Genomic DNA, 13,514 nt, shown 5'->3' on the forward strand with positions numbered 1-13,514 from the left:
GTGTGGAATCAGAAGCCAGCTCCCAAGACAATCAGCTCAGAGTTGGCTTCTTCTGATATCTCATCCTCAGCACTTTGCTGCCTCCTGCATTTGTAGAGATGCAGCAAATTTAGTAAGCTGGGGTGAGATGGGGGTAGGGTTTGATCAGAAGACCAAGTGATTTCCCTTCTCTACCCACCCCAACCTGTCAGGGTAGGAGGCAGAGAAAAGGAAAGAAATAAACTCTTTCTCCTCTTCTTTTTTGTGATGGGGAGCTCAGAAGTACTGCTTCAGTCTCAGCCAAGTTTGAATGCAGGGAAGAGAAAGGAGCTGTTTCTCCTCTCCCTTTTGCAACACAGAGATCAAAAATATTGCTTCTTACCCTGCCCAGTTTGAAGTGGAGAGGAAGAGAAACAAGCTCTTTCCTTTCTGTAACTTCCCTATTAGCTATCTTGCTGGTGTGTGTGTGTGTGAATCTGATCCCCCATCAGCTATGAGTCAGTGTCTGACCAACAGTTGAACCAGCAATGTCTGACCAAACTTGTTTAGCATCTGCTCAAGCTGGTGGATTCAATATGAACATTTAGCTCACAATCTGATCAGGAGTGTTGAACAGGGTAAGTTCAACGGCTGAACAGGATTTGCTGAGAAATTTGACGCATCTGTAATCATAATGTCCTACAATGAGTGACGCCACAGAAAGTCTGGTACTTTAGGTTTTCTGAATCAAGTTATGTTTGGGGACTGGGTTTAGGTTTGCCGAAATCCTGGATATTTCACAAATTGAGGCTCTCATTCTGAACTCAGACTCTTAACTGCACCAATCTGTCTAGCATCCCAGTGATAGCAGTCAGATATGTTTGTTTTTTTTAAAAATGTAGGTCTAATCTCTGTTTGATTGGGTCAAAAATGCCAGGACTGATTTCTCCTTCCCAGTATAGCTTGGGTTAGTTAAATGTCATTCTGTGGGCCAAAAACATAGTCACCAGCAAAGGCTTATCTTGTACTGTATTATTCTAAACAGTTATTTAATCAAGGGGATTGCACAATATTTAGTTTTTTTTCCTTCAGAGATTTTGAAATGGTGGCATGCGTCTATTCTGCCTATTGATAAGAAGAAGAGTTGGTTTTTATACCCTGCTTTTCCTCTACCTTTAAGGAGTCTCAAAGCAGCTTACAACCACCTTCCCCTCCCCACAACAGACACCTTGTAAGGTAGGTTGGGCTGAGAGAGTTCTGAGATACCTGTGACTAGCCCAAGGTCACCAAGTAGGCTTCATGTCGAGGAGTGGGGAAACAAACCCAGTTCACCAGGGCCTTTTATGCATGGCTGTTTCCCTTGCGGGCACCCCTCTGAACCCCCCTGACAACTTCATGTCTTTGTTTTGATTATGCATACAGTTTCTAACCATCAGAGGTCGCCTCGCTCTGCCCCTGAGTTTCCCTGCATTTTGCCCACGGTTTCAAATTCGAGATAAAACAGGTCCCTGAAAATGCGGGCAAAACGGCACACATAATCAAAACAAAGACCCGAAGTCGTCAGGGGGGTGACGGCTAGGGAAACAGCCGCGCATAAAAGTCTCAGATTAGAATCCGCCGCTCGTGCAAGAGTGGGGAATCAAACCCAGTTTTCCAGATTAGAGTACGCCGCTCTAAACCACTACACCATGCTAGCCTAGATACTATTTTTGGCTTTCTATCAGAAATTGAACAGTAGCATTACATACTTCTCCAGCTTATCATGTGCACTGCACGCAAGACTGGCCATCTCCTCCCACTGTCTTATGTAACTAGCTGTATGTGATGCCTTCTTGCCATGACATGAACAGGGCCAATAAAACGACTGGTCCATAAAACTCACCGGTAAGCCAGGGCGTAGTTTACAGCCAGAATGAGGATTGCTAGGGCATAGTGCCAGCAGAAGCACATGGTGAGGAACATCATGTTGCTATGATCATCTTCATCCCAACCTGGGCCTCCCCATGGTGGGTACAGCACAAAACCTATCTGAGTAGAAAAGAAATATTCATGACCTTCATCGTCAGAGGTCGGAAAACGAGGTAGCAAAGTTTTGTAAAAGGGCACAAACTGGGGAGGTGGTCATCTGAAGATACTCAAAAAACTGGGGAGGGGCTGTGGCTCAGTGGTAGAGCATCTGCTTGGCATGCAGAAGGTCCCAGGTTCAATCCCTGGCATCTCCAGTTCAAGGGACTAGGCAAATAGGTGATGTGAAAGACCCCTGCCTGAGACCCTGGAGAACAGCTGCCGGTCTGAGTAGACAATACTGACTTTGATGGACCAAGGGTCTGATTCAGTATAAGGCAGCTTCATGGGTTCATGTGTGACACGAACTGTTGGTCATTATTAATAATGCATCTTACTTGGGGTGCTTTCACACATGCTGAATAATCCACTTTCAACCCACTTTCAGCGCATTTTAGCGATAGTTTGCAAGTGGATTGCCAGGTCACTAGCGTTGCCAGGTCCCTCTTCGCCACTGGTGGGAGGTCTTTGGCGTGGAGCCTGAGGAGGGCAGGGTTTGGGGAGGGGAGGGACTTCAATGCCATAGAGTCCAATTGTGAAAGTGGGCATTTTCTCCAGGGGAACTGATCTCTGTCGGCTGGAGATCAGTTGTAATAGCAGGAGATCTCCAGCTAGTACCTGGAGGTTGATTACAAATAAACCAGCAGAGTTGCCAATCAAAAACAGGTATGGTAAATATGCTCTATTGTTAGTTACTCCCATATAACATAATAAAGTTATACATCTTGTTACAGATTACAAATTTCAAATTGCAAGAGTGAAGCGTAATAAATCTCCTAAGGATAGGATAATAGAATTGGAGACATTTATATGCAATGCATTTTTTCCCCCACTATGTGGCGATCAAGAATAAGTTGATCCCATCACATTCTTCCATCACCAGGACAATGTTGAAAATACTTGCTGTAATTGACAAGTCCTTTCAGTGCGGTTCTTCTATGCTGTTTTCTACCCCTTTGATGATAGGGGTGTCGGGGTGTAGGTGAAAATCACTACAGGGGTCCGGTTATCACCCTGTTTCGACCCCAAGTAAGTCTTCCTCAGGGGACCACTATAATGCCATATAAATTTTTGATTAATACTGAACATGTCTATGTATTTTTGGCATAAAGGCATTTTACATCAAGAGACTGTATAGTTAGAATAATTTCAACATTTTTTAAAGTAAGGCTTTTTAAGCCATTATTAGTTGTAATTCTAATAAAGCACAATGTTATAACAATTGCTCATAAGTAATACGTATGCCACAAAATTACATACTGGCTGTTCATTGATAAGCTCGTGTATTGGTCGAGGACCCAGTCCTTCACTGAGTAAGGGGAATGTGGCTAAGCCATATATCTTACTCATTAATTACTTGCAGCCGTGTGCTTGCTCTAACATTGTCTGTATTTCTTAAAGGTATAGTATGTAGTCATTATACACAATTACAGATAGCAAGTGTCTAATGTTGTGTTGTGACCTTCTGGTTGTATTGTATGGAAAAAGTGGATATATTTGCATTCTTGCTGACTAAGCAATAAATCCACATCTATTCTGTCTGAACTGAACTTAGTATAACGCCATAGTACAAAGAACACAAAATCTTCATCCCCATGATTTTTCTCTGCAATGTGCTGTGTCATTGGTGCATCCAGCACATGATTTTTAATTTGTGAGTGGTCTTGCCTATATACCATAATTGGCATGAACATTTTACTGCATAAATCAAATTTTTTGAATCACAATTGTTAAAACTACTAATTTGAAATTTATATCCAGTTACTGGATTGGTAATTTCTTTAACTGGTAGGAGAAACTTGCAGAAGGAACACTGGGGTCGAACAGGGTGATAACCGGACCCCTGTAGTGATTTTCAGCTACACCCCTGGTGACGGAAGAATGTGATGGGATCAACTTATTCTTGATCGCCACATAGTGGAGAAAAAAAATGTATTGCATATAAATGTCTCCAATTCTATTCTCCTATCCTTAGGAGATTTATTACGCTGCACTCTTGTAATTTGAAATTTGTAATCTGTAACAAGATGTATAGCTTTATTATGATATAAGTGAGTAACTAACAATAGAGCATATTTACCATACCTGTTTTTGTTTGGCAACTCTGCTGGTTTATTTGTAATCAACATGCTATACAGCAGGCTAACTAGTGCATACAGTACCTGGAGGTTGGCAACCCTACCTGTCAAAGCCAGGGATGGAGGAGGAAGCAGCCACCTGACTCTCCTCTAGGCCAGAGCGTGAAATTGAGGGGGCAGGAAGCCCAACAACCAAGGGAGGAGGAAGACCCAGATGAAGAGCATCTCTCCTTGTCTTAGCCAATGGGCAACAGGGGCAGTTGCTGCGGACTGTGTGCTGGAGAGGCCTCAATTGCCTGTGACCCCCACCCTCCAACAGAGGGGAGTGGTGGAGTGGGGAAACCAACCTGGTTCACCAGATTACAGTCTGCCACTCATGTGGAGGGAGTGGGGAATGAAACCCAGTTCTCCAGATTAGAGTCCACTGCTCCTAACCACTGCCCTTAACCACTACACCATGCTAAGATCAGCCCTGCCCTATTTGAAGCCTCTAGAAGAGTACCAAGAGAGGCAATGCCCCCCTCCCCGAAAATATTAAGTGGCAGTGAAAAACTAATTGTGTATGCTTGTCCAAACGCCTGGTGGCACATTCCATTTGCTCAATGGGGGGCGGGGAGAGTAATTCGTTCAGCTAAATAAATGAAAGCCAGCATGATGTAGTGGTTAAGGTGTCGGACTAGGGCCTGGGGAACCCAGGTTCAAATCCCCACTCGTTCCATGGAAACTTGCTGGGTGATTTTGGGCCAGTCACACACTCTTGACCTCGAGCTTGGCTAGTATTTGGACAGGGGGCCTCCAAGGAATTCCAGGGTCGTCACGTGGAGGCAGGCAATGGCAAACCACCACTGAATGTCCCTTTTTTCAGTCTTGTCAGGAAAGCATCCTAATTTCAAATGCATTCCCAGAGAGAGGCTGCCAGGGGGATAGAAGGAGTGGAAAGTAAGAGCCAGTGTTGTGTAGTGGTTAAAGTGTCAAACAAGGATCTGGGAATCCCACGTTCAAATCCCTACTCTGCTTGGGAGCTTGCTGGGTGACCCCTGGGCCAGTCACTCGCTCTCAGCCTAATCTATCTCACAGGGTTGTTGTGAGGATAAAATGGAGGAATTATGTAAGGTGCTTTGGGTCCCTGCTGGGGAGAAAGTTGGGGTATAAATGAAGTAAATAAAGTGGAAGACTGCATGGTGTGAACAAAGTGGAGAGATATAGATATAACTTTTTCTCTGTGTCCCATAATTCCATCAGGAGCAACCAATAGCTCTGATGCACAGTAGATTCTGCACAAAGCAATTCTTAGTGAGAAATAAAATGTGGAGTTCATTGCCGCAGGTTGTAGGAATGGGCACTAGTTTAGATGGCTTTAAAGGGGCTTAGACAAATTGATGGATGATAGATACATTAATTACCATTAGCCAGGATAACTAAATGGGAAATACATGTTCAAAGGAAGCAATTCTCTGAATATGGAGAGCAGCAACAGAGGAAATTGTTGACCTCTGTGCCTTGCTTGTAGGCCTTTAAAGAGCATCGTTGGCCACTTTGTGAAAGAAGGCGCTGGATTAGATGAACCACTGGTCTCATCCAGCATGGCTGTACTTATGTTTACCCACACCCTTGTATCTCATTCCTTTTATTTCCCAGCTCTGCAGATCAGGCAATCCATATAACTGCATCAAGTTGTGTGTGTGTGTATGTGTGTGTGTGTGCCATCAAGTCACAGCTGACTTATGGTGACCCTATAGGATTTTCAAGGCAAAAGACAAACAATGGTGGTTTGCCATTGTTTGCCTCCATGTGGGCTGAGAGAGTTCTGAGAGAACTGTGACTGGCCCAAGGTCACCAAGCAGGCTTCATGTGGGGGAGTGGGGAATCGAACACGGTTCTCCAGATTACAGCCTGCTGCTCTTCACCACTACTCCATGCTGGCATCAAGCTAGAATCATTCAATGTGCAGTCCTATCCTCTAATCTACAGAGATGTGGCACAATGTGGCCCTTGAGACTTCCTCAGTGGCAACTCTAACTAAAAAAAAATCCAAAAGTAGCCAACCTGAAAAAACCAGGTTCCTTGTAGGAGGGCAAGGCTGGAACGAAAGAGTTCCAAGACGATATTATCTCGCAAGAAGACTTCCAGTAGAAGGCTGGCAGCCCCACCAAAAGTGGCAATGAACAGCAGAGAATGAATGTGTTGATCCACCAATGGCCGGTGCATGACATGGAAATAGAACAGGAAGCCTGTTGAAATGTACACCACATTCAATATTACAATCCGACTTACAATCACCTTCCCTTCCCCTCCCCACAACAGACACTCTGTGAGGTAGGTAGAGCTGAGAAAACTGTGACTAGCCCAAGGTCACCCAGCTGGCTTCATGTGTAGGAATGGGGAAACCAACCCAGTTCACCAGATTAGAGTCCGCTGCTCATGTGGAGGAGTGGGGAATCAAACCCGGTTCTCTAGATTAGAGTCCACCGCTCTTAACCACTACACCACACTGGGTCTCAATTCCAATAGAAAAATACCTGGGCTAAATATCCCACAGTATTTATCATATACCGTTTGAAATCATTTTGCAGTATCTTTTTCTGTCCCTCATTCTCATGAAACATCACAAACTTTCCCATTGAGCTTGAGTTTACCATACTATGAAACGTGTGTGTAAAGCACCATTAAATCACAGACAGTTTATGGCAGTGATGGCGAACCTTTTAGAGACTGAGTGCCCAAACTGCAACCAAAACCCCACTTATTTATCGCCGAGTGCCAATGCGGCAATGTAACCTGAATACCACCCCCAGAGGGGGCCCAGAGGGAGAGGCTAGGGTTGCCAAGTTCCTCTTCGCCATTAGTGGGAGGTTTTTGGGGTGGTGCCTGAGGAGGGCGGGGTTTGGGGAAGGACTTCAGTGCCATAGAGTCCAATTGCCAAAGTGGCAATTTTTTCCAGGGGAATTGATCTCTATTGGTTGGAGATCACCTGTAATAGCAGATCTCCAGCTAGTACCTGGAGATTGGCAACTAGTTCCTTAGTGTTTTCTCTCTACATATCAAGACAAATGGAAAGGTGTTTGGAGGATAGCTTGTGGGCACTTCAAAGGTGGAATAGGACTGCACGCCCCTCCACCCGCACAGACCCAGAGGGTGCCGGAGAAGCCGCTGGAGGGAAAGAAGGAAGGAAGGAAGGAAAGAAGGGAAGGGAGGGGGAAAGGGAAGGAAGGGAGGGAGAGAAAGAAAGAAAAAGAGAGAGAAAGGGAGAAAGAAATGGAGCAAGGGAGAGAAAGAAAAGGACAGAGGGAGACAGAAAAAGAAAGAGGCCATTTATACATGGGAGGTTTTGCCTTGGATTTGCCACTCGGTGGGGCGCGGCGGCAGGCTTGTGAGAGGCGAGCAGGGTGGGGCAGAGGGCGCCTCCTTCGCACCCACCGACCAGCCATGCCCCTCCGCCCGCACAGGCCCAGAGGGCGCCGGAGAAGCCGCCGGCCATGCCGAGTGTGAGCGCTCAGCTTCTGTTCCCCGCTCTCCCACCAGCCTGGCTGGCCGCGCACGCTCCAGCGGCGGCAATGGCGGCAGCTTCTGTGGGAGAGTCCGGGGGCCACTGCCAATGATGTCGGAGGTTCCCCACCCCTGGGCTACAGCTTCCCCCATCCGGGGTGGGGCAGAGCCGGAAAGGCCAGCGGCTTGGAGGAACCGTGCGTGCCGGCAGAAAGGGCTACGCGTGCCGGAAGTGGCACCCGTGCCATAGGTTCGCCAACACGGGTTTATGGCAATACCATGGGGTTTTCAAGGTAAGAGATGAACAGAGGCAGTTTGCCATTGCCTATCTCTGTGTAGCAACCCTGGAATTCCTTGATAGTCTCCCATCCAGGTACTAACCAAAGCCATCCCTGCTTAACTTCCAAGGCCTGATGAGATAGGGGTAACCTGGGCCATCCAGGTCAGGGTGTTAGAAAATTGTCCTACTCTGTAGTTGCGCAATCCACCCCATTCCTCTTGTGTGTGCGTCTGTGTGTGTATAAAGTGCTATTAAGCCAATTTATGGCAATCCAGTAGGGTTTCCAAGGTAAGAGACAAACAGAGGTGGTTTGCCATTGCCTTTCTCTGCATAACAACCCTAGAGTTCCTTGATAGTCTCCCATCCAGATATTAACCAGAGCCAACCCTGCTTAGCTTTCCAAGACCTGACAAGATTGGGGTATCCTGGCCCATCCCGGTCAGGGCACACCATGAAATATTTACCAGCAAAACTGCCTGTCTTTCATGCTGATTTGCTTGCTTGGCTGAAGTGGAGTCTGAAATGTGGGATCCAGCCTTGCATAGGAATTAGTAGAGAAAGTGACATTATTCATGGTGTGCCTGTCAGCCAACATGATGCTTGGATCTGAGACAAGAGGTGAGAGCAGGCAAGATGGGTATTGCCTGGAGAGGCAATAATTGTTCCCTTGGGATAAGCATGACATGAGAAGGGAATTCGACAGATGTAAGACATGAGAAACCTTTGCTAGCCATTTATTGTAACATGACAAAAAAGTTGCAGCCTTACCTTACCGGAGGGATCCGTAGCAGTTGGCTTGCCGCATGTATTTAAACCTCCTGCCATTAATTAGGAGCTAAAGGAAGGAGATCTGGCTGTCTTGAGAATTTATGGTCCTTGCTAGTTACAACCCGATCATTTGCTGATGCAGCTCACCTGCCCAAGGCTGGAGAACAACCATCATTTTTAATAGAGGAGAGGGAAACTATGTAAGCTGCTTTGGATCCCCATTGGGGAGAAAGGTGGGGTAGAAATGAAGTAAATATATAAAGTTCAAGATAAGATAAAGCTGCTGGAGAGAGACTTTGCTTCCTTAGGGATGTACACACATATTTCTTTTGACCCACTATAACTCCTGGTCCAACAGGTTTCGAAATGGTTACATAGCAGTACTGAAACCCTTTGGGTGGGAAGACAGCGTGGTATAGCCCAATCCTGTCAGATCTTGAAAGCTAAGGGTGCTTTCACACATGCAGAGGAAGGCAATGGTAAACCACCTCTGATTCAGCCTTTCCTTGAAAGCCCCTTGCTGGGGTCATCCTAAGTCAGTTGCGAATTGATGGCACTTACGTAAGTACATGCTGAAACCTTCAAAGCCTCTTAACCAGAGACAAAAGAGATACGAATCCATACCACAAACACCATCTTTGACCATGAACACCATCTCTTTCAAACCATCGCTGACAAAAGCCATCCTCAGTTTCCAGCTGTACCGACAAACTCCATATAAAGCTGAGCTCTGTGAGCAAATGTGGTGATCGGATCATAAATAGTTTCAGATGGGTCCCTTTAGCCAGGTGCTAGACTGGCAGCAGCTCTCCAAGGACTCAGACAAAGATCTTTCCCAGACCTGCTACTTTCCCGCCCATTAGAGATGACTTCGCTGCCAGCCCTCACAAATCCTAGACCTTCCCATTCCTCTGTTAACTTGATTCTTTCCTCTCCCCTGAGTTTAGCCCAGGTGAAATCTCCATGCTTAATGCAAAGCATGGGACACCGAAGCTTGTTTTCTATCACAGAAAGCATGCAGTCAATTACAAAGCGGTGTGTATAGAGGCGGGGATTCAAATGCTTCCTGCTTCCTCGGAGCTCTTTCTGAGCAGAAGGCTTTTTAAAAACGAGGTTTGGATTCCCCTCCCCTTTCAGATTGCTCCATTTTTTGTTTTTTTTTCTTAAAAATACTTTTTTATTTGGCAATTGGTTTCTTTGGGGGGGGTTTCCTCACACAGTAAGCACTACAAAGTAAGCCAATTACAAAGCTGCATTTGATGATGTGTAGATCTTTAAGGGCTCAGCAAAGTTGATCAGGTCCTTCATCATTTTCCATTACCTCTGAGTGCAGTTGTGCAATTTTCCAGGTTGATTAGGGGCTTGAGTGTGCGACTTTTAGAACTTTTATGACAGGAGGCATCTAGAATCCCACCTTCAAAGGGAGACCTTTCCCCAGCTCCCATTAGCAGTGGTTTCCTGCCTTCCTCCTGAAAGGTCCTGATTGATCGAATCCTGAATCTGGCCAAAACATTTCTCATCCGCAAGAGCATACAGGGGATGATGGGTTGTTTAAAAGAGAGGAGCAACCTTAGGCCCCGTGAGGTTTTTACAAAGCAGCATTTAAAGGGGGGGGGGCTTGATTTGAGCTTGGAGACTGCAGGTGCATAGATTCCCAACAGGAAAGTGTGGGTCCAGTGAGCAATGAACCTCAGGTAAAACTCCCATGCATAAGTGACCAGAAAGATCTGGGCTACATTCACTGAGCAACGTTCTACATCTGATAGCCTATAGCATCACCAACCTTCAACAAAGAGGGCGACAGAAAGAACCAGGCGATCCAATCCTATGGGCACTTTGGCAGAAGTATAGGTGAATACATCCACTATCCCTGAGATGCAGAAGAACAGGTACATGGTTGTGTGTTGCCAGTTCATCAGCTTCACCCAGGCACTGGGGTCCCCGCCATAGAGATGCAAATGGGGACCATCTGGAACAAACTGTTCAGCCAGCATCCCTGAATGACAGGAGCAAACGATACAGAAGGACATCCAGGATCCAGGAGTGAACATCCGTCTGTTTCCTGGGCAGAGCTCCAGAGCCACCATCTCCACCAAACCTGGGATTGAGCTCTGGTCCCCAGATTAGTATACATTATTTACAGCGCATTACTGAGCTCTAAGGGTGAAAGCCCTTAGGAGGTCAGGAAGGTGCTGCGATGGCGTCTCCCCCCCCCCCACACACGCTGTCACAACTTATGCCAGCATTAGTGGCCCAAACGCCAGCGGGAAGGCCTGGTCGCCGGTCACTACCACTGCAGCACCGCCCTGGGACGCCGCCGGCGCCATTTCAGGCTCTCAAGTGCCTAAGAATTTAAGTGTCAATTTAGGGCACTCCCAGCACACATCTGCTTGACAGGTACCAAAAATGGATCTGGGAACAGCATATTGTGCAGGTAGGCCTGGTCAGTCTCCCCTGCTCGTGGTGTAGCGCTTAAGAGTGGTGGTTTGGAGCGGTGGACTCTGATCTGGAGAACCGGGTTTGATTCCCCACTCCTCCACATGAGCGGTGGAGGCTAATCTGGTGAACTGGATTTGTTTCCCCTCTCCTCCACACAAAGCCAGCTGAGTGACCTTGGGCTAGTCACACTCTCTCAGCCTCACCTACCTCACAGGGTGTCTGTTGTGGGGAGGGGAAGGGAAGGCGGTTGTAAGCCGGTTTGATTCTTCCTTAGGTGGTAGAGAAAGTCGGCATATAAAAAACAACACTTCTTCTTCTTCTTTGGATTCAGCTGTTGTCACAAGGGCCAGGGCTAGCAGGAAAGTTGGGAAGCTCCAACGAATCACTATCATCCATGTCAGGAAGAGTCTGAGTGCTAGTTGTAATTGCAGGGGCATCAGTTGTTGGTTTGTTGATATATTTGGATTGTGGATTCTGAGAGCCAGTGTTGTGCAGTGGTTAGAGTGTTGGGCTAGGATGTGGGAGGCTCAGGTTCAAATCCCACCTCTGCCATAGAAAGTTGTTGGGGAACCCTGGACCAGTCACGTGTTCTCAACCCAACCTAATTCATAGGGTTGTGGTGAGGATAAAATGAAGGAGGGGAGAATGATGTAAGATGCTTTGGTCTCCAGTGGGGAGAAAGGTGGGGTATACATGAAGTAAATCAATAATAATAATAATAATAATAATAATAAGAGTTGGTTTTTATATGCTGACTTTCTCTACCACTTAAGGGAGAATCAAACCGGCTTACAATCACCTTCCCTTCCCCTCCCCACACCAGACACTCTGTGAGGTAGGTGGGGCTGAGAGAGTGTGACTAACCCATGGTCACCCAGATGGCTTTGTGTGTAGGAGTGGGGAAGTAAATCCAGTTCACCAGATTAGTGTCCGCTGCTCATGTGGAGAGGAGTGAGGAATCAAACCCAGTTCTCTAGATCAGACTCCACTGCTGCAAACTACCACTCCTAATAATAATATTATAATAATAAATTATTGTTCTGTGGTTTTAGACTGTTTCTGTTTTTAATGTCCATAAGCCTCTTTGAGTTTTGTAATCCAGGAGAAAAGTGGGAGACAAATATTTTAAAATATGGATGCCAGTCTGGGGATCCCCTGGAATTACAGCTCATGTCCAGACTACAGAGATCAGTTCCTCTGGAGAAAATGGATGCTTTTGAGGGTGGACTGTATGGCATTGTACCCCAGTGAGGTTCCTGTCCTCCCCAAGCCCCATCCCCAGATCTCCAGGAGTTTCCAAACCTGGACCTGGCAACCCTACCCCCCATCCTCCACCTTTGGCCAGGAGGGACCTGGCGAACCTAAATCCAAATAAATAAATAATGCACACCTTACCTATTACTGAAAAGATTATTTTGACAGCCCCTTCAGTGACTTCCATATAACTGAAGCAACGGTTTCCAGGTCCGTTTTTCGATCTCCTGCTGTGATATTTCAGTGGGTATTTAACAGACCACCAGACGCCAAAGAGGATGAAGAAACTGCCAGGAAGAGCATGTCCTTTAAAATTTGCCATTCTGGTCTACTCACGGAACCTAAGTGGGGGAGAAAGTAATCATTGTGAGCACCAGATAGGGCCTGGGGGTCTCCCAGAATTGCAACTGATTCCAGTCTTCAGAGAGCAGTCCCCCTGTGAACTCACCCACTGGATCCAAGCCAACCTCTATGAGATCTTTAATTTTGAATGATACTGCTCATTTAGCCTACATGACTTGAACAATGTCATATTAAATAAAACCGCATCAATGTCATTTGAATTTAATTACATGAGTAAAAGGTACTGCGTTCCAGTAAGCCATACTGCAAAGTTTCTGTCCAGAAGCACAAAGTCTACCCGAGTACGCAGTCCTTTGCATTCGACCTTGCAACACTTGGGAAGGGGTAGAGTGTAATCCTGCAAGCATAAATGCTTTCCTGTATCAAGCTATGGGATGCCATGTTAATGAGGGAACTAGCTTGTTCTCTGTTGCTTCAGAGACTAGGACACGGAGTAATGGATTTAAACTAAGAGAAAAGCGATTCCAACTAAACATTAGGAAGAACTTTCTGACGGTGAGGACAGTTTGACGGTGGAATGCCCTGCCTCGGGGGTGGGGGTGGGGGGTGGAGTCCCTGTCTTTGGAGGTCTTTAAGCAGAGGTTGGATGGCCATCTGTCCGGAGCACTTTGATTGTGGGGTCCTGCATGGCAGGGGGTTGGACTGGATGGCCCTTGTGGTCTCTTCCAACCTTGTGTGATTTTGTGATTTGAGGAACAGTTAAGAATTCTAAATAGGTTTTCAGCTGAGAGCCAGTGTGGTGTAGCGCTTAAGGTGTCAGTATCTAGGAAACCCAGGTTCGAATCCCCACTCTTCCATGGAAACTTGCTGGGTGACCTTGGGCC

General features: G+C 46.5%; 1 protein-coding gene across 1 annotated transcript; it reads right to left on the reverse strand.

The window, feature by feature from the left end:
- Positions 1-8: 8 nt before the first annotated feature.
- On the reverse strand, positions 9-12,649 carry LOC130487379 (transmembrane protein 45B-like). Its single transcript, XM_056860871.1, has 5 exons — positions 12,469-12,649; positions 10,418-10,630; positions 6,147-6,331; positions 1,841-1,986; positions 9-84 (listed from the first exon to the last, which is right to left on the reverse strand). The coding sequence occupies exons 1-5, from the start codon at positions 12,647-12,649 to the stop codon at positions 9-11; spliced, it is 801 nt and encodes a 266-aa protein (XP_056716849.1).
- Positions 12,650-13,514: the final 865 nt, after the last annotated feature.

Source organism: Euleptes europaea, chromosome 14 (genome assembly GCF_029931775.1).
Source record: "Euleptes europaea isolate rEulEur1 chromosome 14, rEulEur1.hap1, whole genome shotgun sequence".
In the NCBI taxonomy this organism is placed as follows: domain Eukaryota; kingdom Metazoa; phylum Chordata; class Lepidosauria; order Squamata; family Sphaerodactylidae; genus Euleptes; species Euleptes europaea.